General features: G+C 35.9%; 1 protein-coding gene across 1 annotated transcript in view; it reads left to right on the top strand.

Moving 5' to 3' along the window:
- Nucleotides 1–27,117, top strand: part of LOC149786424 (RNA-binding protein 28-like) — a 136,650-nt gene that overhangs the window by 46,657 nt on the left and 62,876 nt on the right. The window contains exons 13-18 of the mRNA XM_089976867.1: nt 2,970–3,079; nt 6,240–6,313; nt 10,329–10,470; nt 12,533–12,597; nt 14,303–14,458; nt 16,498–16,647. Coding sequence (XP_089832993.1) covers nt 2,970–3,079; nt 6,240–6,313; nt 10,329–10,470; nt 12,533–12,597; nt 14,303–14,458; nt 16,498–16,647 — 697 coding nt within the window. The remainder of the gene's footprint in view (nt 1–2,969; nt 3,080–6,239; nt 6,314–10,328; nt 10,471–12,532; nt 12,598–14,302; nt 14,459–16,497; nt 16,648–27,117) is intronic.

Raw genomic sequence — 27,117 nt, 5'->3', positions numbered from 1 at the left:
GCATCCTTTTAAAGTTATCCTCATTTGTCTGTCACACTGGTTAAGTTTTATGTTTAGTCCAAGATTTTAGACACTTGGGCACCAGAGTTTGTATGTAGCTGTTTATTGGTGAGTATAAGACTATTTCACTAATAGTAGGTCACTGATTTAAATTTCATGCATGAATGACTTTACATCTTGGTGAATAAAATACCAAGAATGTAAAAGTGGGTCACTGTGACCTACATTTCATAATTAAGTGACTTTTGGGGTATGTTTTTTGTTTAGGTCAGTTTCTTAAGTAGTGTTGGCCACAGAGGTATGCAATTTTGTTGATTTATCTTAGTTTGGTAACATCTTAACAAAAGTAGGTTACCATGACCCATATTGTAAGCCCCAGCAACTCCAGTTACATTATGGACTTAGGTCAGCTTATGAGGAACTGTTAGTGATAGGGTCATTCAGCTTTATATGTGAATGTAGATACATCTTGGTGAGCAGAGTTCCCTACAACCATAGTAGGTCATTGACCTATTTTTCATTCTTTGGTACTTTGGTGAAGTTATACATTTCAATTATTGTCTGGGGGAACTGTTAACTTTGTGTGTGGAGGATGTATCTTGGTGAGCAGAGGTCCTTAAAACATAAGTACCATTTATGTGTGGATATATATATATATATATATTATACAGGGATGGTCCTGGCTTTTAAAAAGCTGTCGCCAAAAAAATTGCCAACCTCAATATTTTGTCGCCAATTTTAAAAAAGTGTCGCCAAAACAAGTAGTGTACATTTTTCCAAGTGTTAATTTAGTTTATTAATGTAACAGGCAATGAAAATTACAAAAGATGGGTTAGTTAATACTTTAATTACAACAGGCATTAACAAAATGTTACTAACTGTTACATGAAGATCTGTCGCGAATTTAGGGCTACCCACTTGTTGAATGAAGTTTCAAAGTCTAATTTTTCACATCTGTACATGCTGATTCTCATTAAATTCTCGAGAGATGAGATGCAGAGCTTATTTCGGATGTCAGTTTTTATGAGGTTCATCTTACTGAATCCACGTTCACAGTCTACAGTGCTGACAGGTGACACCAGTAGTCTCTCAGCAGCCCCACCCCACCCCCCACCCCTTTATGGCTAGCTTCACAAAGCTTGTAGTGAATTGCTTCCTAAATCCCAAGAATGATCACTGAATGCTGTATAAATTTTCTCGACAAGCAAAAGAGGATCTCCATTCCCACGAATGAAACTTACACGAGTCAACACCTAGAAATATTGGACCGTATATATAAGCATAAATTCACACCGAATTAAGAGATTCTTTCACTCCTGTATTTTGAGAAATAAATAATTATTATTAATTATGCAAAACTGTTTTTTGTGCTATTTCTTCTTGCGGAGTTTAAGTCTCTGCAGCCGCAACACGGAATTGATGGCAAAAGGAAAAGATCAATGAGTAAAATGCTGCACTGGCGACAGATATAATTGTGATTGAGATTTTTTCCATTTGCTTTGTATTTATACACAGTGGGTACTTCAAACGTTATCAGTTTTCCATAAAGGTTCAACGAAACTATTGTATTGGTATATGTAAAAAAAACAATAAAAAAAACAGAAGGATTAGCCATACAATTAATTGTATCTGTTCTATTCGTGTCTTCAGAAGCCGGTCAGTTGTAGGTATAGAGTGGTAGCATGATTGACTATCGCAGCATACAGTACTCAGCCCAGATGTCAGCATAAGCAGATTATGATGTAACAATGCACTGTAAAGATGGGGTCGTCAATACAAACAAAGGATCGTTTGTGTAACAGATTGATTCCAATGCATTGCTTAGTCAAGTTTGTGGCTTCCTTTCATTCTCGCTTTTAATTTATCCAGTCCAAATCCATGATTGTATGTACAAATTAAATAACCAAAAAGTATGTCGCCAAAAAAATCGCCAGATGGCATATTTTTGTCGGCAATAAGGGGAAAAGATCGCAATTTGCGACATTGGCGAAGCCCAGGACAATCCCTGAATATATATATATATATATATATATATATATATATATATATATATATATATATATATATATATATATATATATATATGATGGGTCAAGCTGCAAGCAACATAGATCCTGTTTATCTGGTGCATTATGTGACAGCAGATCTGGGTCTATACAGTTTGCAGTTGGACTTACTTATAGACAATTATAAATTGATAGATTGTATTTTATTTTTCAGTACTTTGGTTAAGTCTGTGGTTAGATTAGTTCTGGGGCCCCAAGTGGCCGAATGGTCTAAAGCGCTCTCCATTACGGATCACTGCCATCTCACCTCTGTCTGCGTATGTTCGAGTCTAGGATTCGGCCAATGTGGGTATGTGAGAAAGCTTGTCAGTAGCTTCTCGAGGGTTGGTGGTTCTTTCCTGGGTTTTCCCGGGTTCTTCCTCCACCATTAATACTGGCCGCCATGCATAGCCTATCATGTGCTGAAAAATGGTGTTAAACCCTACAACAACAACAACAACAACAACAACAACAGATTAGTTCTATGTGGATTTGTCTTCAGGGTCATACATGATGTGGTTGTAGTGGCATTCAGATTCTCTGATTTTATTTTTGGCTTGATTACCAGTAGTATTTGATGGAATATCATGAATTGACAATAATGAGCCATATCTGTGAATGTGTTAAGATTATATGTTCTAAGATATTAGCAGATGCATTTAACTATTTGGGGAAAATTTCATCGTTTTATTTGTGTGACTTTTGCACACATGTAAAAAGTCTTGGAAATTAAGGGACTTACAAAGTGCGTGTGATAGCACCAAAACTTTAAAACAGAAACAGATGGAATGATCCAGTGAGGCCAGTTTAAATAGAGAAATGTTTGTATTAACTATCGATAACCAAGAAAAAATATCTTTGTCATATTTTCAGTGGAACACGTTTATAACATACATTTTTATTATTATGTTTTTCTTCCTTCAGGAACTTGTCATTTGACAGTTGTGAGGCAGATATTGAAGAATTATTTTCACAGTTTGGGGACCTGAACTACTGCAAAATTGTTATAGATCCAAACACAGAACACTCAAGAGGTATATGTATATCAGTAGCAACGTACAAATTGCCAAATTATAGATAACCATGACATCAAAATAGAAACTATTTTTTGGTTCTAAATGAAAGTTTAACAAAATTATGGGAAAGATGCTGAAGCTTTAATAGTTTAAACCGATACATCTTAAATAGTTAGTTGGTCAGAGATGATAGACCTTCAGTTAAATGGTTAATTTGTCCAAGGTGATGGACCTTCAGTTAAATGGTTAATTTGTCCAAGGTGATGGACCTTCAGTTAAATGGTTAGTTTGTCCGAGGTGACAGACCTTCAGTTAAATGGCTAGTTTGTCTAAAGTCACGGACCTTCAGTTAAATGGTTAGTTTGTCCAAGGTCACGGACCTTCAGTTAAATGGTTAATTTGTCCAAGGTGACAGACCTTCAGTTAAATGGTTAGTTTGTCCAAGGTCACGGACCTTCAGTTAAATGGTTAATTTGTCCAAGGTGACAGACCTTCAGTTAAATGGTTAGTTTGTCCACGGTGACAGACCTTCAGTTAAATAGTTAGTTTGTCCAAGGTGACAGACCTTCAGTTAAATAGTTAGTTTGTCCAAGGTGACAGACCTTCAGTTAAATGGTTAATTTGTCCAAGGTGACAGACCTTCAGTTAAATTGTTAATTTGTCCAAGGTGACAGACCTTCAGTTAAATGGTTAGTTTGTCCAAGGTGACAGACCTTCAGTTAAATAGTTAGTTTCTCCAAGGTGACAGACCTTCAGTTGAATGGTTATTTTGTCCAAGGTGACAGACCTTCAGTTAAATGATTAGTTTGTCCAAGATAACAGACCTTCAGTTAAATGGTTAGTTTGTCCAATGTGATGGACTTTCAGTTAAATAGTTAGTTTGTCCAAAATGACAGACCTTCAGTTAAATGGTTAATTTGTCCAAGGTCACAGACCTTCAGTTAAATGGTTAGTATGTCCTAGGTCACAGACCTTCAGTTAAATAGTTAATTTGTCCAAAGTGACAGGCCTTCAGTTAAATGGTTATTTTGTCCAAGGTGACAGACCTTCAGTTAAATATTTAGTTTGTCCAAAGTGACAGACCTTCAGTTAAATGGTTAGTTTGTCCAAGATAACAGACCTTCAGTTAAATGGTTAGTTTGTCCAACGTGACGGACCTTCAGTTAAATAGTTTGTCCGAAATGACAGACCTTCAGTTAAATGGTTAATTTGTCCAAGGTGACAGACCTTCAGTTAAATGGTTAGTATGTCCTAGGTGACAGACCTTCAGTTAAATGGTTATTTTGTCCAAGGTGACAGACCTTCAGTTAAATGGTTAATTTGTCCAAGATAACAGACCTTCAGTTAAATGGTTAGTTTGTCCAACGTGACAGACCTTCAGTTAAATAGTTTGTCCGAAATGACAGACCTTCAGTTAAATGGTTAATTTGTCCAAGGTGACAGACCTTCAGTTAAATGGTTAGTATGTCCTAGGTGACAGACCTTCAGTTAAATGGTTATTTTGTCCAAGGTGACAGACCTTCAGTTAAATGGTTAATTTGTCCAAGATGACAGACCTTTAGTTAAATGGTTTGTTGGTCCAAGGTGACGGACCTTATTTCAGGATAAACACTCCAGTTGTTCTGATTATAGAGCATGGTTTGTAAGTGGACAGTAGTCTGTTTAGTGTCAAATAAACAATGCTTCACTTAAATCTGGTAATAGTTGGTATAATTTGAAGATTTGTCAATAAATACCCCCACCCACTGTACCCCACCCCCAATCTATTACAGGTCTGAACATATTGCTTTACATTTATCTTATCTACAACCTTAGCTGTAAATTTAGGCCATTTGTCTTCTATGTGACAGTCTATATTTTGTTTTAGCATGGTCCTAAGAAAGGTATTTCATGAATAGCTTCAAAATTGTACACTTTTATAACTATTAATATTATATTTTTAACACATTTTTCATAATTTATGCTGCAAAATCTGATGCAGTTATGGGCCTTTTTTTTTACAAGAAAAATATTTCCTTCAGCCTTTTGTGTTTTATGGCAATTCTGTCTCTAGCAGTCAAATTTAACATTATTATTATAATGATATTCTGATTTTGATACTCCTAGGACATCCTCTTACAAAGTTGTTCTTTTGCAAGAAAGGCTGGAGGCATGTGCTTTATAAAGTTTTGAGTTGCACAGCTGTTCAATACTAACTCCAAGTTTTGTAAATTTGGTAATTTTCAAATCAAACAGGATAGATAGTTCAATTAGTTTTGAGGGTCCCGAGTGGCTGAGTGGTCTAAAGCGCTCTTCGTTATGCATCACTGCCATCTCACCTCTGTTTGCATGGGTTCGAGTCCTGGATTCGGCTAATGTGGTTATGTGAGAAAGCTTGCCAGTAGCTTCTCATGGGTCGGTGGTTCTTTCCTGGGTTTTCATGTGTTCTTCCTCCACCATTAATACTGGCTGCCATGTATAGCCTATCGTGTGCTGAAAAATGGCGTTAAACCCTACAACAACAACGTCAATTAGTTTTGAGTGTCAAGTCTCCAAGGGTAGACTTTTTATGACTGATACTTAGATGCTGAATTTTTGTTATACAAGACTACATCTAGAAATGGAAGGTAGTCTTTTGTGTGTGACCTCAACCATTGTCAAGATTTCGAAGTCTTTGAAAATTTTAGCCCATTCACCCATCTACTTCTGCTTTGTACTAATTGCTGAGTTCTTATTTAAAATTGTATAATTTGATGTTATATTACAGATTTTAGACTTTATGAATTTTTTGTTTGTTTTAGAGGTAACATAATATGGAGAATTTCCTCTATTAAATAAATCACAGAAATACTTATTGTAGCGCATTCTTTATGTATTTATTTCTTGCCATTTAATAACACTTCAAGGATGGACAAGAAGATTGAATGAAATATTTGCTTGTACATAAAATACTGTACCGATGTTACATGTATGCACATTTATAAATTTAATGATGATTTGTTGATTGCACTATATAATAATAGCAAAACGAGTTTATTTAGAGCAAAAATGCATTTAATTCTGAATTTAGATGCAAGAAATTCACATTTTACTTAATGCTCATGATCATTCATAAATGTCTTACACAAGCATTTTCTGTATTTATATATTTATTTGCATAATTTGTATATAGTTTTAATTTTATGCCTTTCTTTTGCAGGGTCAGCTTTTATCCAGTTCAGAAATAAGGATGCAGCTAATGCCTGTCTTCAGAAGGCGACTGATGACTCAAGGGTATGGACTTAACATTATATTTAGTGCAAAATGTTTAAAATTACAGGCTTATTTTGTTGCAGATTTCAGCAGTTTCTTACAATCAGTCAGTTGATTTAAAGCTATCAAATCGACATAAGCTGTCACATCCACAAAGCTAGAAATTTGCAGCATTGCGTATTCATTTATTTCTATGAAGCCAAGTCTCTCCACATCCAACCACTCCAGTGGCCTAGTGGTTAGAGTGTCTGCCTCGGATGCAGGAGGTTGTGTTTTGATCCCCAGCCAAGTCATACCTAAGACTTACAAAAATGGTACTAACAGCTGCCTTGCTTGGTGCTCAGCATTAAGCGGTTAGTGTTAGGACTGGTCGGCCTAATGTGAGGATAATGTGACTGGGTGGGACATCATGCTACGTGTCTGTGGCATGATGCCCCAGTGCTAGACATCACTATAAACTGTCACACTGCAGACATCATAGCAATAAGACTGAATTTTTTTTAAAAGCTACGTTAAAAATCCATATCACACACACACACACACACACACACTTTCCACATCCTTGTAACAATGTTGTGTGGGTATTGCTCTCCAACCCAATCTATTTGCATCATGTAGCTATGCTATGTGGGTATTTCTGTCAAGCCCAGTCTATCTGCATCTGTGTAGCCATGCTATGCAGGTCAGATAAGAAAAAAGGACAAGTCAACACCACTTTACAAACTTCAAAAGAAGAATATGAGAGTAATATAATACAGAATTAAGCACCTGACCATGATCATTGCAGAATTCCAGTTCGTGATCATTCAGTGAAAGTTAAACATGTTGACTAGTTGAAGTGAGTGCACAGTATAAAGAGTTTTTCGGTATATTTTGTGTTTGTATTCTGGTTCTAATCCATATGGATTTTACCCTTTGTGACAAGAATTTTGGCCAGCTGCAGAACCAGGTTAGTAGTAAAAATGTACCTTTTTCATTCATCCTGTAGTTCTGGCATGTAATATGTAGATTACACCTTTTACACCCAAATTACGATTTTTGTCACTTATAACAGCAATAATTATGCAAATGTATTCTGCAGTTTTTGAAACCGAACTGAAGGTCATTAGGGTCTAAGTGTACTTAACAAGTTTTTAACTGAATGTCTTTAGGGTAAAACTGTACTTGATAACTCTTTTGGAATTGGTCAGGCTTATAGAAACGAGATATTGTTGGCAGGTCAACATCATGAAAGTCCTTTTGAATGGACAGTCACAGAAAAATTTGGTTTTTAAAGATTTCTTATGATCTTGTGTGAGCCTAAATAAAAATGTTGCTAATCTGAAATCCAATGTGAAAATCTTGTGACCTTTCATCCAGGGGGTTTACACCAGAAGTCTTTTTATAATGTCCATAATGTAAATGGTACACATTGATGGCCATCTTGAAAATCATATCATCAGTACTTGTGTGCATCTGTTATGGCCACTGTGATGGCCCTTTTGAAAATATATTCCTCCCGATTGGATGATCATATACATGCCAAGACTTGTGATGTTGGACCTAAATAAAAATGATGCCAGTCCTGTGTTCATTATGAAAATCTTGTTATTGCTTCGAACAGGGATGGTCCTGGCTTTTAAAAAGTTGTTGCCCAAAAAATCGCCAACCTCAATATTTTGTCACCAATATTCAAAAAATGTCGCCAGAACAAGTAGTGAATATTTTTCCAAGTCTATTAATGTAATAGGCAATGAAAATTGAAAAAGATGGGATAGTTATTACTTATTGATGACAAACAATACAGCCATAATATTACATCCCGCATCACCATTAGTGCATGGTTATGACTGTTGTCACCTGAAATAAATGCATTATCAAATGTAAAATATCTACTCTCTTGACATCTATAGTCTGTCTATTTCATTTTTTTAAAATAGAAACATCAGATATTAAGCAGATCTAAAATTTATGTGTTATTTTCCAAAATAATAGTTTTGTAAGGAACTTTAATGACATTTTAATACTTTAACCCTATTATTGTACTTTGCAATGTAATATAAGTGACGTATAATGCGAATATCAATTTCAGGCATTCAGGAATTAAATGCCCTCCCCCCTTTTTTATGTTTCACGAAGTACATCTCGATCAACCAGGAGTTTAGAAATTTATTTCTGCTGTTCTTTAGATGCTTTGTTTGTAGTGAATTGCTTCCAGAATCCCAAGAATGATCACTGAGTGATGTAGATTTTTTCACGACAAACAAACTAGGATCTCCATTCGCACCAATAAAACTTACACGAGTCAACACCTGGCATTAATGTATTGTATATATAAGCATTAATTACCATCATTAAATTAAAAGAAGGAATGAAGAAACATAGTACAGAGCATATGTGCCCCCAAAAAATTAATAATTATTGATGACAAACAATATTCGGAATAAATATGTTATTTAGTAAGCAGTGTTATATGCATATATGAGTTAACAATAAGGAAATAAGGTGGGATATCAAATGTGGGAAATAGTTGTCACATGTATGGTAGCTTGAGACCACATTTGAACTATTAACATAAATTCACACCCATTTTAGGCATTGTTAGTTATTTAAAAAAAGGGCATTGTTTATTTGTCAGTCAATTGCTAGTGCTTTAGCTCGCTGTAGAAAAGGTGGTTTCATTGAAGTATGTCAAAGAGGCTTGAGTCTAACCTTTAGCTATTGTGCAGTTTGGGCACAGCTGAATGGGACACATTGGGGGTGGGATAATGCGCTCCACAGGGAGAAACGGTGTGTCCTTTGAGAATTTCACATGCATTGGACCCGAAAAATCTGTGAATATTTTAGTGAAAATGATGCTTAAATATGTCGCAAAAGAACTTCCTGACAGTAGATCCCAATCTTCATGTTTTCAGATTCAATCTCCCAACTTGGTTTTTGAAAAAATTTATTTTTTGCATGACGCTAGAATAACTGTATGGTATTAACTACATTTGCTCAACGAATATTTTAATTCTTTGGAAATCTTTCTGTACATTTGAAACTTCAACACAGAAGGGGCATTTTTCGTTGGAACGTATATGGATTTCTTGGAACTATTGAGATTGAATGGACTTTTAGGAAATAGGAATTCATTCACCATGCTGTTAATTTAATTCTATCACTCCTGTATTTTGAGAAATAAATTATTTTCAGTTATGCAAAACTTGCTTTCTATTTATACACAGCAATCAGTACTTCAAAAGGTAATCAGTTTTCTCTGAAGTTTCAGCAAAACTATTTTAGTGGTACATTAAAAAAACCAACAGAAGGATTAGCCTTCATTCAATTAATTGTAGCTTTTTCTGTTCACATCTTCAGAGGTCAGTCGATTGTAGGTATAGTCGGGTAGCATGACAGTGTATCACAGCATACAGTACTCGGGTCAGATGTCAACATAGGCAGATTATGATGTAACAATGCACTGTAAAAATGGGTTTGTCAATATGAACAAATGATTTGCTTTTTTTTCAACAGATAGATTCCAGTGCATTGTGTATCCAAATTTGTGGTGTCCTTTCATGCTCCCATTGAATGTCTCCATTCCAAATCCATGATTGTATATACAAATTAAATAGCCAAAAAGGTTGTCATAACAAAAAAATCACCAGATGGTATATTTTGTTGTCAATAAGGACAAAAAATTGCAATTTGTGACATTGGCAAAGCCCAGGGCGATCCCTGCAAGTTCAGAATATCTGAGTTGATTTCAGCGCTCAGCAGTTAAAATGCAAAAAAGTTTTTTTCAGCCAGGTGTTTTCAGCCAGTAAAGCATTAGTTTCTTCAAAGGACTAACAAGTAATTGATCGGATGCTAAGTTTTTCCTTGGAAATTGAGTCACTTTTTTAATTAATTCAACCTCCAAATCGATTGATGGGAGGAAAATCAGTAGTAATTGGGGATTTATCATAAAAATTCATAAGGAGCAAGCTTTGAGTGTGGAGTTCAAATGATTAATAAAACCCCAATAATCTATGCTTGGAGAACCAATGATTAACTCGATTTTCCTATCCCATAGTCAGGAGGGCTGGAGTTGGAGGGTAGGAAGCTGATTGTCACACTGGCTGTGACGAAGGAAGAAGCGGCCAAATTACAGGAGAAATTAGCTGACAAGAAGGAGAAAAAAGACAACAGAAATTTGCATCTGATAAGGGAAGGAAGTAAGATGTTTTTTGTGGTAATTATTTAAGCATCAAACTCAGTGGAAAAAATGAAGTACATTTAAATTTTAATCATAAAGTTGTCATAAATTTGTATAGCTTTCATTGTTTCTCCTTTCATGTAAAATTTTAATCACACGTGAGTCCATCAGCTGATTGAATATAAATAATTGATTCCAAAATACCATAATGGTTCTAATTTTGGTGCCTTTTTCAGCCTGTTTCAAATTTGGAAGCACCTGTTTTAAGTAAATTTTATAAGATTTTAATTTTGGAGGTACCAATTTCGGAGGGCTTCAGCTTTCTGAGATAATTAAGTACCATTTTGTATGTGTTAAAAATGATAATAAATACATACATTACATGATTTTTACTAGCATGAAATATAATTTAAGGTTATTGTTGCAGTTTTCATTTATACCTTGCGTTCATTCTACTTAAGGTGGTGCCATCCAAGTTTCCTATTGTCACCGTGACAACAATACCTATTCTGCTAGTTATTGAATAACTTGAGGAAAGGATTATTTCAACTTTATTTGAACATAATTAAGATCATTTTTTTTTCTTCACTGTGTTTTCATGGTTCAATCATTCCAAGGTGTTAACTTTCAGTTTCACTTAAGGCACATGTTGCCAGATATCAGGTCAGTCAAAATGGTGATTAGGACAAAAAAGGCACACACTTTATTGCTAAGACACCTGGTACTGGAGGTATCAAGGAAGTCACATTCATGTTAGTATTCATACTTCAGGACTTTTAATGCAGTGCATCTGATGCTTTGTAAATATAAAAATGAAATATTATCTTCCTCATTTCCCGTGGTTTGATTTTGTCCTTGACTTTCAAGTAACAAGTTTCCATGCTTTCAGATGATCTATAACAGTGAGAAACTGTGATGGCTTATGCACTTAAAACAATGTTACTTTTTTAAATACAAGTTACTGATGAAATGTTTAGCTGTTGAACATCTTTTTTTAAAGGTAAGTAATATAGCTCAAAAAAGGTTAAGTTAACCTTATTGGTACATCAACCTGATGTTACAGTATTGTGTTATGTGTGTTTCACTTAGTTCTTGTTCACTTTGGCTTTTTCTAGAGTTGCCACATTTTGATTTGAAAATCATCAATATTTTGCAAAAATGGGGAAGAAGTTTATTAAATGGTCTTTTTAAGCAGAAATTTGGAAATTTTTCACTTCTTCTTTTTTCACACTTTTGGAGAGAGCATGCTAGTAAATGTTCAAATGTGGATAGTCTAAAGAAAGTTTTTACATGCTTAAATAGTTCATAATTCCTAAAGTAATCCCAAAAAGTGAAACTGTTGACTAGGTCTTCACCACTGGAAATCTCATCTATTTTCCAAGGGACATATCTGTTATCAGCTTTTGTAAACACGTAGTGGCCTGAATAGTAAAGTCTTGTACATAATGGAATTTTACTGTCTAGTAACATTTCTATAAAACTATACATGACTACCAGTCTAGTTACTTTAGAAACATTCATGTCTTAAGGTGAATCATTACCATCACAATCAAGCACCAACCAATATCAACCAGTTGTTCATAATTTTTGTTCTTAGAATATTACATAGGTCAACTTAATGAAATTGTCAGCTGTTAAGATATGTAAGATGAGTGATACCAGGCCCACTTTGTCCTCTTGGATATTTTTGGTTTAAGCACTAAGATAGACAGTATATCACAATGCCATGGATGAGGGGAAACAGTAAAAGCTCACATTTCTCATCTTGTTTTGCCATAGGTTACAAGGGCTGCACAGCATATACTTTAACTACACTAAGATTGGGGGAGGGGATTAACATAAAAAGAGATTTAATGGATGTGACCTGTGTATGATAGCATACGACTAAGTTTGCATGATTTGGTTTTTGTAAACTATTGAAGGTTATTAAGACGTAGTTGGCAGAGCACTTTTAATCACGTCTGTCTTTCCATTCATCCTTCTTTTTGATGCACCCAGTGCAAATAGCTCTTGCTTTTTCCAATATGTAACACTGTACAAAAATCAAATATTAAACAGGAAGTTTTACTTTGTATTTTCAGTGATAAGACCAGGAACACAGGCAGCCCAAGGATTGTCAGCTGCTGATCAGGAAAAGAGAAAGAAGGTAGAAATATACAGACAATTTTGTCTCACCTGCATTAGCACATAGTGGGAAGAAGTATCACTTTAACATTTGCAGTATAGGTTCCAATAGTGTTATAATCACAGGAATCAGTTGGATGTATTTTGTTTAAAAGTTCAGGTAGTAGAGAGCACACGTCATGAGTGAAGGAGATTCCCAGTTTGAGTCCTGGTCTGGTCACACATTTTGGTCTTAATTACATTGCTAGAAACATTGGGATCATGCAGTGTATGCCTATCATATTGTTCAGCCAGGTTAGTACACAAAGCCATCATTTTTGGTCGTGTATAATCAAAGTTGAAAAGAAGGTTTGTTTTGTCTGATATCCTTTCTTCCTTGATGATGAAAGGTGTCAGTGATCATGGAGCAGTAACCTTTTATTGTACTTGATATTAACTTTTTATCTTCAAAGAGCCTGACAAAGAAGTTTACTATTTGAGGTATGGATGCCTCAGAGGTATAATGTTTCTTTGATAATACTTAACTAGTCATAATACATCCTCCCAGCCTCCTCCCATTTACATCTATTGAGAGCATTCCACTCCAGAAGTAGGGGGAGATCACTTTGACTGTCACCTAGGTGGGCAGGTAACTTTTACCCCCCATTTTTTATAGCTAAAGTTCATATCTGGGAGCACTTAATTTGGAAGGTAGTAGTAGTTCTAAGTTACTCTGATTGGGTGTGTATTATTGATGAAACGTTTTATTTGAGAACAATTGTTTTCTGCACATACTGATCATAAAGTCAAATGAGCATGAGGTTTTCACAGGAGGACTTCTGATGGTGTCTAGATGGTCCAAAATAAAATAGTGCAAATCTGATATCTAATATGGTTACCACATTTGCCATCTAGAAAATCACTACTTCACCTAGATGGAAAGTCAATTCAACATTGGGTTTTCGCCAGAAGACTTTTCATAATGTTTAGTTGTTACTAAATGAAAATGGTACCATGGCAGCAATCTTGATATTGCTACTCCACCTTCTCGTATGAACATTTCTTCATCAGAAAACTAATCATGATATCTAGTTGACCCTGAATAAAAATGGCACTGATCTGACCTCTACCAAAATGAATCTTGTAACTAGTTTTGTTGTGAGGATGGTCATATCTACTTAGAAGTCTTCTGCTTCGTCTAAAGAAAATGGTGAAGATCTTGTATCCAATATGGCTGCCACAGTGGCTAATTTGAAATCTTATCCTCAAGAATATCAGATGGTTTCAGCATTCAGTAGTTAAAAAGAACTGGTCTTATCTTGAATTTCCTGAAAATTCTTTGCTGCCATCAGTTCATTTAAGTGACTTTAATTTCTAATCTTTTGAATCAATTTTAGAAATTAGAACACAAATTCACGAGGCATTACATACAATAATCCATTCACATTGAATCCTTAAGAAAACAGTTGTATTTTCACGGATTTAGAGATGACAAAAATGCTTAGATATCTTGGAATATTTTGGCTCAGAGAGCGAGTTTGAGAAAAAGTCTCTATTGGGCAATCTGAGTCCTTACATTTCTGAATCGATAAGCATTCCTCTAGGGTAAAGAGTACAGAATAAGATAATGTTAAATCTTCTCTCAATCAGAAGAATTTTTTTAAAAATTATAGTGAAGCTGGGGTGACTTTAGTATGTTTTTATTTATATTTTTTGCAAACTAAATTCTGTATTATTCTTGTTTTTAGGTGGAAGCATTAAAGAGAGAAAAACTAAAGAATCTTAATATTTTCATCTCGCCTTTGCGTCTTTGTGTACGGAATATTCCTGTCAATGTGGAAGACAAAGAACTCAGGGAAATATTCTGGAAGGCTGCAGGTGATAAGAAGGCCAAAATTAATGAGGTTTGTATCCACAAGTAGAAAATCTGCCTCAGCTTTTAAATTTCCTCTGCTGGATATAATATGATCTTTAAATGTCCCCCTGGCATAATAAAGCATTTTATAGTATGGCTCAAACATCAAGTGTATTTTGTAATCATCTAAGTGTCCACTAACTGGCTAGTGACATATTTATTTGTTGTGATGAGTCCTTTTCAAAAATTAATTGCATGCATTATGGGGTCTTTGATGAGTCTTAATCAGCTTTCTTATAACTGTTAATTCAGCTACCATTGGAGGGGCCTCTAGTGGTCCCTTGTGGCCATGTGGTCTAAAGCACTCTCCGTTACGGATCACTGCAATCTCACCTCTGTCTGTGCTGGTTCAAGTCTCAGATTCAGCCAGTGTGGGTATGTGAGAACGCTTGCCAGTAGCTTCTTGTGGGTCGGTGGTTCTTTCAGGGGTTTTCCCAGGTTCTTCCTCCACCATTAATACTGGCTGCCATGTATAGCCTATTGTGTGCTGACAAATGGCGTTAAACCCTACAACAACAACAACAACAAATCAGCTACCATTGGAGCAAAAATATTGAGTGTGAGCACTACCTTTCATAGTTACCGAGTCCTGGGAACAGTTTGATATTTTAGTATATAACTATAGTATTTAAGCACCTGGGAAATTGTTGTCATTTGCTGATTTGAGCTTCACTTTTAACAGAACTCAAGCATTCTTTGTCCACTCCATTGCAACTTTGCTCTGGATCCCATTATTCCATGTAAATTTGATGTGGATCCACTTATTCATTGTAACTTTTCTTTGGATCCACTTATTTGTGGATGCTTAATTTTCATTTGTGGATAGTTTTAGGTTTTGGTTTGGTTTTCTGGGATTTAAAACCATGTTTTAGCACATGATAGGTTATACATGGCAGTCAGTATATTTTGATGGAGGAGAAATGTGGGAAGGCATAGGGAAGAACCATCAACCCACAGAAAGCTACTGGTAGGCTTTCTCACATGTACACATTGATTAGGCCAAGATTCAAACTTGCACAGAGATATTTGTGAGTGATTTGTAAAAGAAAGTGCCTTAGACCACTCAACCACCCAGGGTCCCGTTTGTTTTAATTGCGTATTTACTAGAATTGCTTTTTGTTCTGACCAAACATTTTTTATATCAGACAGTATTATCAGTAATGATACTGTAAATCAGGGGTTTCAAACACACTGCCCATGGGCTGCATGTTGCCTGCCAATCCATATTCGGTGGCCTGCAAAATGATTTGCGTCACAAGGTGTCACGATAGATAACAAAGGTGGTGCAGCCCTTGGGCCATCGAAAATGCCCTCATGCAGCCCCCAGGGTGTTTTGAGTTTGAGACCCCTGCTGTAAATCATGCAATTTTCAATGAGCTTAAAATCTTTAACAATTTGAGAAAGAGAACAAAAATTTTGAAAATATTATTCAAAGTAATGGCTTTAATTCATCATAGAATATATTTAGTCCATCCTCAATTTGGGACATTGGTTTCATTGTAAATATATACTATACTAGATTTGCACAAATGTTATTGCCACTGCAAAGAACAGACTTAAGTAATTTTCCCTCATTAACTTTATCTGTACTTTAATAAAATGCCCTTTTCAATAAGCAGGGAAAATATAAACTTTTAATTAGACTTGATTAATTGTCCTATTATCTTTATCTGTATTTTAATAAAATGCCCTTTTCAATAAGCAGAGAAAATATAAACTTTTAATTAGACTTGATTAATTGTCCTATTATCTTTATCTGTATTTTAATAAAATGCCCTTTTCAATAAGCAGGGAAAATATAAACTTTTAATTAGACTTGATTAATTGTCCTATTATCTTTATCTGTACTTTAATAAGCATTCTTTCAATAAGCTTGGGGAAATAAAACCTTTAGTTGCTGTTTCAGATTTTAGGCACTGTAATTTATTGTTGTGCAGTTATTGATACAAGAAAATATTATAAGAATCAAGAAGATGAGTAATATATTTATAATTGTGATGGTAATTTTTAAATTGATGATTACTTCAGTGCCGGATAATGCGAGACATGAGACGTGTCAATTCAGCTGGTAAGGCCAAGTCCAGAGGATATGCTTTCATCACCTTCACAGAACACCATCATGCTCTTGCAGCACTACAAACTACTAACAACAACCCTGAGATTTTTGGGGAACATAAGGTATTCTCTCTCTCTCTCTCAATCTCAAACGTTGTCCCAGTCTTCTTCATTGCTATGAATTTTTGTTTTCCTTGTATTTTTTGGCATGGATGGATTATCCCTCCTTTGCCAAAGCCATGCTGTTTAATCTCTGTTATGCAACCTGAAAATAAATTTTCTTGTGATCTTTGCCCCAAACAAAGGTTACTCACTCAGATGAAATTTTACAGGGTTGTATATCCATATCAGGCAAGGAAATAATGTAAGAAACAATTTGCCTTGCCAGATGCTGATGCTTCACACATGGCAGCCATTATCAATATGCTGCCTGGTATATGGTACCATCTATTGTTTGCAGTCACAGCATGAAATTTAAACCTCTTGAAATTACATAGTGAAAGGAATTATGTTTGGGCTATCAGGGCCACAAAGAAGCCCCTTGTATCAATTCAGATGGCACCTAATTCCAAAATATAATGGACAGTGAAAAGCATGCACAAGTCCCCATTCATTTTAGAAGATGCTATTTCTGCTTCCCAGCACTCTGGAAAACCCCTAGATGAGTGGATTTCCTTTTGCAGCTATAGTAGGACTTGAACCTTAGATCCATTCTTTTCCAAATTGGTTTCTAACTTATAACTGAGCAGTCCAAACTAAGCTTTCACTAGTCATAAATTGAGAAAATCTTCATTGGTACTTTTCTCTTCTCTGTATGATAACAGTACAGTTTTCTGTATCTAAAGATGTTGTTTTTTTGTTTTGTTTTTTTCATAATTTTGTTTTTAATGCTTGCATTTTGACACAAATGCTGTAGAATATTGTCTGGCAAAAAGTTTGATCCCAAGTATCTCAGTACATAATAAAATAAAATTTACTTGGTGAGCAGTTTTATCTTAATGAGATCTATTCAGAAGTAGGTTCTTGTGACTCATATTTTATACTTCACTGACTTCAGTTAAATGTTGTGTTTAATAATGTCCCCGACACCATGGCTCATATAATCTTAACAAATCCTTGAACTAGAGGGATTGTCTTTAAAATTTAAAAAGCCCTTGAATTTTATTGAAACCGTCCTCAAGTTTTCAGAACTTACTTGAATGTATATGACAGGATACAGAATGTTAAAACTGAATAAAATGTACAAATTTTGACATTTTTGTTATCTACATAAGTACTCCTTGAAAACTCTTGGATGTCCATGACAACTTCTTGAAGAAAAACTACAGGAATGGGTACTTTCGTACTTGAGTAACACCCTTACAACTGAAGAAGCTCCTCAAGATTATTTTTCATCCTTAATGGCTTAAGATTTTGCATTGAGCTCATAATCAGAAAGATTTTATTCTCATTCTGTGGGGTGAGCATATCATGTTTTGATATTACCCAGCCATCTGTCCACCTGTCCGTTACCAGTTTCACTCCTGCACAATAACTCAAATTGTCCATTATCTACAGTTATCAAACTTGGTGGATCACTTTTACATGGAATAGGGAAGAACACTGTTGATTTTGTGGCCAGAAGCTCAAAGGTCAAGATCACAGTGACAGAAGGGAGAAAAAAATGTGTTATGCAATAATTTGAGTTCTCCACCAACCAACGTTCTTGGATGGATTGCACTATGTGTTAGAAAGAAGCCACTCAGTTTTGGGGTCAGAAAGTCAAAGGTCAGGATCACCATGCTGAAAAGAAGAAAAATGGTTTCTGCTTAATAACTCAGGTTCTCCACGGTCTTCAGTATGAAACTTTGTGGATGGCTTATACTTATAGTATTGAAAAACTGTAGCAGTTTTGGTATCCAAAGGTCAAGGTCACTGTTAATAAGAGAAGAAAAATTGTTTTCATACAATAACATTAGTTAAATAACACACACCTGGACCAAACATTTGGATGGTTTACACATGGGGTTATGAAGAATCCTATCAATTTGGGGGTCAAAATGTCAAAAGTCTAATGCTCTGATAGGAAGAATAGCTGGTTTCTGCATAGTAACATTTGTTGAACATCACATATCTGGATAAAGCTTTGTAGAAGGCTTCTACTTGGAGCCAGGTTCCCGGCCTTTATGTAGATACCACCCATACTGGGCTCAGTACTGTCAAATCTGCTATTTTAAAATGGTGGCAGACTGGTTTATGAAATTTGAATCAATAGGCAAGAGAACCAGTACAGTATGGTTGTCATTGATACTAGGAAAGACATTTCAAGCTCATGTTTGTGTATACAGTATCAAAATAAAATGAAATTTTTATATCACACATTTCAAGTTATGAATTATGAAAACTGTGCAGTAATTGCATGCATAGAAAACACATGCTGAACCAAAGGAGTAAAGTGGACAGCATGTTTTGTGACAACATTACTTCATTTGTGATCAATTTCAGATTGCTTTCTGAAATTAATTTAATAGAACGTTTAGATGCTTTTACATGAATTAAATATCTCTACCAATATAGTGACTAGGCTGAGAGCAACAGTGGCAATATCTTCCAACCACTTGCTATGTTCAGATAATTAAACGAGCTCAAAAACATCGCTGAATGATGCCATTTTTCACAGATTTACCAATAATGTAATTTAAATTTGTTATCTTTTTGTTCCAGATAAGATATTCTGTCTTTCCCATTTCCACCACTTAAAGTATATTCATTTTGCTTTAATTTCTTGTACAGATTTATAAGTTTTAATCAATGCCAATGAATGAGCAGCACTTTATCACCAACCACCCCACCCATCTTTAATGTCCTGTGAACATTCAGTTTATGTTTATCATTTACCTGTGTTCAACAAATTCATGTAGAAATACATTTGAATAAAGCAAACTTAAAATCAATAAAATATTTAGCACTTTAAATGATATTAACACCTCCATTTTTGCATTTTTATAATTTCAGTTCTTTGTACTTGTTGTAATCAAAAGATATAAATGAACCAAAGCTCATTACGTCAGATTTTTCTTAAGTGAATAATGTTTCCCATTATTTATGTTATAAACTATGATGAATTACCTTTGGCATTTGAGATCTTAACCTTTGGTTGTGAACTTTCAATCTATTATTTTGTGGAACAATATTCAATCCCATGTTGTCTGAATGAGGGACAGTTAAGGATTTTTTTATGAACTTTGTGGTGCTACATTTAAAAAGTTTTTACCAAGAAGAACCAGACCCCTCCGGTAGCCTAGAAGTTGTAGCATCCGTGTTGGATACAGGAGGTTGCGGGTTTGAATCCTGCTCAGGTCATACCAATGACTTGTAAAAATGGTTTGAACAGCTGCCTTATTTGGTGCTCAGCATTAAGAGGTTAGTGCTAGGGCTGGTGGGCCTGGCGTCAGGATAATGTGACTGGGTGGGACATGATGCTACATGTTTGTGGCATGATGCCCTAGTGCTAGACATCACTATAAACTGCCACACTATGGACATCATAGTGATATGACTGAAAACTTGTTAAAGCTACGTTAAAAATCCAAAGACACGTAGGATGATGTTCCACCCAGTCACATTATCCTGACACCAGGCTGATCAGTCCTAACACTATCCTCTTAATGCTGAGTGCCAAGCGAGGCAGCTGTTAGTACCATTTTTTTAAGTCTTTGGTATGTCTTGGCTGGGGTTTGAACCCACTTCCTCCTGCTTCCGAGGTGAACACTCTGACAACTAGGCCACCGTAGCGGTCCAGGAAATATGTAACATGTTCGTAAAAAGTAATCATAGTTGAAGGGAAATAACTTGTTTTGTTCATAAAATTTGTATACATTGACATTGAGGAGTTTTATGTGTAATTTTTGAAAATAATGTTATTTTTTTCCCATAAAAATAAAATTTGAAATGCAGCTCATTAGTATAGTACTGTACTTATTGAGATGCTTAGGACTCTAAAAGAACTTTATTCTTACAAAATCTTCTTTAATTAACTAATTAGACATTTAAAAGTAATTCATACATAATAAAGACTTTTAACATATATTAATTGCTGTCATACTTACTGATAAGAAGAAAAAGATATAGGGAGTGGACCATTACTGGTCATTTTATCCGTGTGGTATGCATTTTTTTACTTGTAGTAATAATGGGAATCTTACATTTGTTTGGCCCCATGAAATCTTTTCTATGAAGAAAAAAATGAGTACTCTTTAATATGGCCATTTGCAAGGTATTTGTTTACTCTAGAATCTTTTCAAAACCACTTACCTCATTGGCGGGATGTTTGGAACACATTTCATTCTGTTTACATACTTAATTCACAGAGTAAGTCTGGTATTAATCTCTCCTGCTCCTGCAGAAGCAATATGCAGTTGTTATTCATACAGCAACAGTATTGGCCTTAGTTAAATGTAAGGATGAAATAATTATATTTCACTATTTAGCCAAACCAGACCATAACATAAATTTAGATGCTTATAACTCTGTATATATGTTTGAAGTTTGCACAGATTGAGACTTATTTTTTAAAGAAAAAAAATTGCTGGAATGGTTAACCAACAATCACTTACAGTAGATAAATAAAATGTAAAATGATGTTTTGTAATACATATGTATTATCTAGATGACCTAAATTGGTTTCCAGGCCATTACAGCATTTTCAGTTTCTACACAATTAGCAACATTTTGAATTTTACTTTGTATTTAAACCAAAAACTGATCAGTTTAGAAAAAATTTTGATGCAGGCAAGGTATACCTTCTGCCATGCATATGTGTGGATGACTTCATTAGATTTCATGCAAGCACTTTGCAATAAATGCTCTCCCAGATGGATGCATTAAAATCCAATTTTAGGCATGGTTCATTTAAAAATCTTGGCTTTACATAATTAGATTTTTCTGCATATAGCTAGCTCGTACATGTAGTCACTTTGCAACAATTCAGTTGCATCCACCAGAAGAAAGAGTTTTCTCCTATACCCTAAGTAGGTTACAGTAACACCCAGTTCATAAGCCTTTGGCTGTGATTAATTTGTTTCATTGTATTGTGCTTCTCTTCCCAGGGAATACCAGAACCAGGGTCTATGACTATGACCCTTCCCAGGGAATACCAGAACTAGGGTCTGTGACTATGACCCTTCCCATGGAATACCAGAACCAGGGTCTGTGACTATGACCCTACCCAGGGAATACCAGAACTAGGGTCTGTGACTATGACCCTTCCCATGGAATACCAGAACCAGGGTCTATGACTATGACCCTTCCCAGGGAATACCAGAACTATGACCCTTCCCAGGGAAAACCAGAACTAGGGTTTGTGACTATGACCCTTCCCAGGGAACACCAGAACTAGGGTTTGTGACTATGACCCTTCCCAGGGAACACTAGAACAAGGGTCTGTGACTATGACCCTTCCCAGGGAACACCAGAACCAGGTTCTGTGACTATGACCCTTCCCAGGGAATTCCAGAACCAGGTTCTGTGACTGTGACCCTTCCCAGGGAATTCCAGAACCAGGGTCTGTGACTTTGACCCTTCCCAGGGAATACTAGAACCAGGGTCTGTGACTATGACCCTTCCCAGGGAATACCAGAACCAGAGTCTGTAACTATGACCCTTCCCAGGGAACACCAGAACCAGGGTCTGTGACTATGACCCTTCCCAGGGAACACCAGAACCAGGGTCTGCGACTATGACCCTTCCCAGGGAACACCAGAACCAGGGTCTGTGACTATGACCCTTCCCAGGGAATTCCAGAACCAGGGTCTGTGACTTTGACCCTTCCCAGGGAATACCAGAACCAGGGTCTGTGACTATGACCCTTCCCAGTGAATACCAGAACCAGAGTCTGTAACTATGACCCTTCCTAGGGAACACCAGAACCAGGGTCTGTGACTATGACCCTTCCCAGGGAATTCCAGAACCAGGGTCTGTGACTTTGACCCTTCCCAGGGAATACCAGAACCAGGGTCTGTGACTATGACCCTTCCCAGTGAATACCAGAACCAGAGTCTGTAACTATGACCCTTCCTAGGGAACACCAGAACCAGGGTCTGTGACTATGACCCTTCCCAGGGAACACCAGAACCAGGGTCTGTGACTATGACCTTCCCAGGGAACACCTGAACCAGGGTCTGTGACTATGACCTTTCCCAGGGAACACCAGAACCAGGATCTGTGACTATGACCCTTCCCAGGGAACACCAGAACCAGGGTCTGTGAATATGACCCTTCCCAGGGAATACCAGAACCAGGGTCTGTGACTATGACCCTTCCCAGGGAATACCATAACCAGGGTAAATGACTATGACCCATCCCAGGGAATACCAGAACCAAAGTCTATGACTCTGACTCCCACTTCCCAGCACCAGTGTCAATAACTATGACCCATCCCAGTGAATACCAGAACCAGGGTCTATGACTATGACCCTTCCCAAGGAATACCATCACCAGGGTATGTGACTATGACTGCTCCTTCCCAAGGAATACCATCACCAGGGTCTATGACTATGACTTCCCCTTCCCAGGGAATACCATCACCAGAGTCTGTGACTCTGACTCCCCCTTCCCAGGGAATACCATCAGCAGGGTCTATGACAATGACTGTTTTCTAAACTGAACCTTGCAGTAACTTGTCATGCCCTGTGACTGGTCAAGTTTGAACAGAATGTTGTTACTTCCTAATACGCCCCACCTTTACTATACATTGTATACTGTGATCTGTTACTATCAGCAGGTTAATTGTGTGTTTTATGTGTGAAGGAGTGTTGAAACTGGTTGCATTTCATGCTTATCAAGGCAATTACTGATGCATGAACAATGCTTCTGATACTGGTCCACTGGTTGTCAGGTTAATCAGAGCATGTAATTTTCACCCATAACTACAGGACCGCTAGGGGTGGGCAGTGATAATAACTTTGAAACAGATTTTAAGAAACAATGATTTAAAAGTAAGATAAAAAACATTTACTCACTGGGTTTTATCAGTGCAGTATAGTATGTCTAATTTGATATCATTAAAAAGAATGTCCTTGTTTAGCCCATCTGGCCACAGGGCAGTTGAGCAGCTTTTATATGCTGTATGCCTAACAGCAATGATTATTTCCAACTTCTTAAACACTTCTTAAACAGCCAAATTTTCAAACAGACTTGGCAGAAAGCATCCTGATATTAAGGCCTTTAAATGTATGCAGATGATACCAGTATATGGCCATCACTGCAAAAAAAATATATATAGAAAAACCTTTAAAATGCTTCTTCAAAACTGTTGAACAGAATTTTACATTTTTTCACAGAAAGCATCCTGGCTGGAAGGTCTTTCAGAGTTTTTTTAATAAATTTTTAAAATAAATTGTACAGCTTTACAATCAAATAAAACCACTATTACTGACATAAAAAAACACTTTAAATGATTGCTTCTCAAAATAGAATTTGACCCCAAATATTACAGAAAACATACTTTCATAAATGGCTTCCAAATTTATACAAACGAAAACAAATGTCTCAAAAAACACTAAATTTGACAAATTTGACATGAAACATCCTTGCGTGAAGGGTTTTAAGATTTGTACAAATGATGACCATTTGCCATTAAATATAGCCACCATTTAAGAAACTGTGACTGAATTTGATCAACTTAAACAGAAAGCATTCGGGCATAAATACCTTTTAGTACTGTACAATGATTGCATATATGCTGTCAAATATTGACGATAGATTCAAAATTAACAAACTTTGAAACACTTGTTTTCAGAACATATTTAGAAATAACATTTAATGAAATTTCTGCAGAAAAGCATCCAGCTGACCTACAGTCTCAGATGCTTGCAGGACACACAATCACATGATTCATGCAAATTTTTTACAAATTTGTTCAGTTGGAAAGCAGTGATGAATAAGAACTCCCACAATTCAGTTTCTGGTCACACATATGAAAATGTACTCTGCGTAGTACAGAATACAGTTTTATTCAGCTGTTCATTCTTAAAGTGATTGTCACAAGATAAGACAGACTGGTAGAAATACTGTAGCATTTGTCGTCATGTGTGTTTGTCTCAAATGTTTACACATCTGGTTTCATCGGCTTGACTTGAATGTTTTTTTAAACTAAATTTGATTGGCACATTGGGCCCTGTAACAAGCATCCTATCAGTTTGAACCTTGCATCAAGGAAAGTGCATTCATAATACAGTGGAACCTGTCTTGAAAGACCACCCCTTCTGCCAAAACATAATGGTCTCTCATGACAGGTGGTCTCTCATAACAGGTTATAACACTATATAATCTCTAAATCTGTACATGGAGAACCTGGTCTCTCAAGACAGGTGGTCTCTCATAGCAGTGGTCTCTCAAGACAGGTTTTACTGTATGGAGAAGAAACCAAAATCGCTGATTCACAGCATGATTAGATGACTGTTTCATTGGCAAATACTGGCTGATCATTGTGATTAAAACAATTTAGTTTTAAAATGGGGAAGTATATTAGATTATTGGAGCTTGGAAAGTGCTAATGGAGATACCAGAGAGTGATTTTAAACCCAAAATTGGTGTTAAACATGAGTCCAATGCAGGATGGACAATAAAAGATTGCATGCTTCTCTATCCTTCATTTCAGTGGTATTTATTTTGAAATTTTAGAAAAGGCAGACAAACCAGCCAAATTAAATACAGACAATTTAAAAGTAGAGTGCAGTTTTTGTTTCTTTTCTGTCACAATGTAGCTGTGCAGGTTCATGTGCTACAAGACCATATAGCCGAAGCATAAAGGTTACAATAAATCTAATAAATAAGAATTTAAAAAATTAAATTAAGAAGTAAAGATATTTATTTGATCAATATAAGTCAGTTTGAACAAATAGACAATGGCATTATAAATGGACTTAAAATTCTAACACAGCATTATGGAATAGTAAATCTTGCATAATAGTCAGTAGAGTGCTAATTCAAGAAAGTTAAACTTTAGTAGAGCTTATGTTAGTGAAAAATCTTGGAGAAGAATTATCCAAAAGACAATGCTTGTAAAATTCTACCTAACCATAAAGAACAGTTTTCAGATTTGTTCCAACTGGCTAATGTAGCTATGTATATTCCCCTTCAGACAGCAAACTATGAAAGGGGATTCTCAGTACAGAACAATATTCATACACAGATAAGAAACAGAGATTAAGCTCAGAAACAATCAAGAGATTATTGCTTACACAGCTAGAGGCAACATCTTGATTTTAATAGGGGTCTTACAGTGGAAGAGGAAGAAATTGAGATGGATATTGAAGTGTTATGTAAATATTGAACTGTTTTCTCCTCCCCTTCATTTTTGTTCAACTGACCCCTTTTTCGTGACAAGGGGAAATCCTCCCTTATGATAAAATCCTGTGAGCGTCTCTGCGGTCTATGTCAAATATTCTTTGCCTTTGAGGATTAGGCAGATGTAGGTTAGGTGAACAAATTCAGACCCACTTTTGACTCATCTTATTGTTTTAAGTCTCTTATTCCTTGTCATATGGGCCATCAATTTCTTTGTCAAGATCGCTCCAGTCAGAATTTATTTTATTTATTTTCCACATCATAAGTAATTTATGCAATTGTTACTGGAGACTTCAGAAAGATTTGTAGATTTGAGCTTTGTTATCTTAAATCACCACACATTTTTGTCTCTTTCTCTCAGTGACTTGCAAGCTGGACTTGTGAATTGAAGGTTACTAGTTTGAATCCTACCATCAGATTAGTCCAGATCAGTTACTGTGGTGTGACCCAGCAAAACAATTGCCCTGGCACTACAACATCTTGTGCTACTATGGCTATCTCTCTCTCTCTCTCTCTCTCTCTCTCTCTCTCTCTGTTGTTTATGGTGCAGTTTTGTTGAAGGTCCTCAGTAAGGATGTGTATGAAAAAATATGATTTTCCATCAGGCTTTACCTTTTCCTACATGATCCTGGAGTACTGAATTTCATTTAACTTGAACAGGAACTATACTGTAAGTAGGGTAAGATAAAAGAAAGAATTTGGACATGTTTCAAAAAGATGTGATGCAAAGATATTCAGTCTTAGATTGTTAATCTTAGCAAGAAGTTGGGACACCTGTGAAAATAAATTTCATTGTGATCTTTGAACCAGATCAAGGTTAGGTGAAATTTTAGAGGGTTATACATTAAAACAATGCAAGGAATCATGTGCTTTGCCAGAACCTTGTAGTCCAAATGTGGCAGTCCATATCTGGAGGCTGACTGGTTCTTATTAGATCATTGTTCTTTTTATTCCTGGCAGGCAAAATGTAATAATTTGAAATCTTTTTATATCATTGTTCAATTTATTCCTGGCAAGCAAAATGTAATAATTTGAACTCCAAGTGCCATGAAAGGTATTTGCAGGGCTTCCAATGCTGAAAAAGAGACCACAACTTCAATTCAAATTGTAATGGATTCCAGAGTATAAATGAACAATTTAGAATCATTTAGAAGTCACAGTTGGAATACTTTTCATTGGAAAATTTTCAGTTTTGGTGTTGTAATGATGGGTCCAGATCCTGATGTCCATCACTCTGGACCTGTCTCCCTTCCCATCTTAGTGGAA

Source organism: Sinohyriopsis cumingii, chromosome 12 (assembly GCF_028554795.1).
Source record: "Sinohyriopsis cumingii isolate HCF-2022 chromosome 12, ASM2855479v2, whole genome shotgun sequence".
Lineage (NCBI taxonomy): Eukaryota > Metazoa > Mollusca > Bivalvia > Unionida > Unionidae > Sinohyriopsis > Sinohyriopsis cumingii.
The sequence above is the reverse complement of the archived record's forward strand: the minus strand, read 5'-3'. Positions and strand labels throughout refer to the sequence as shown.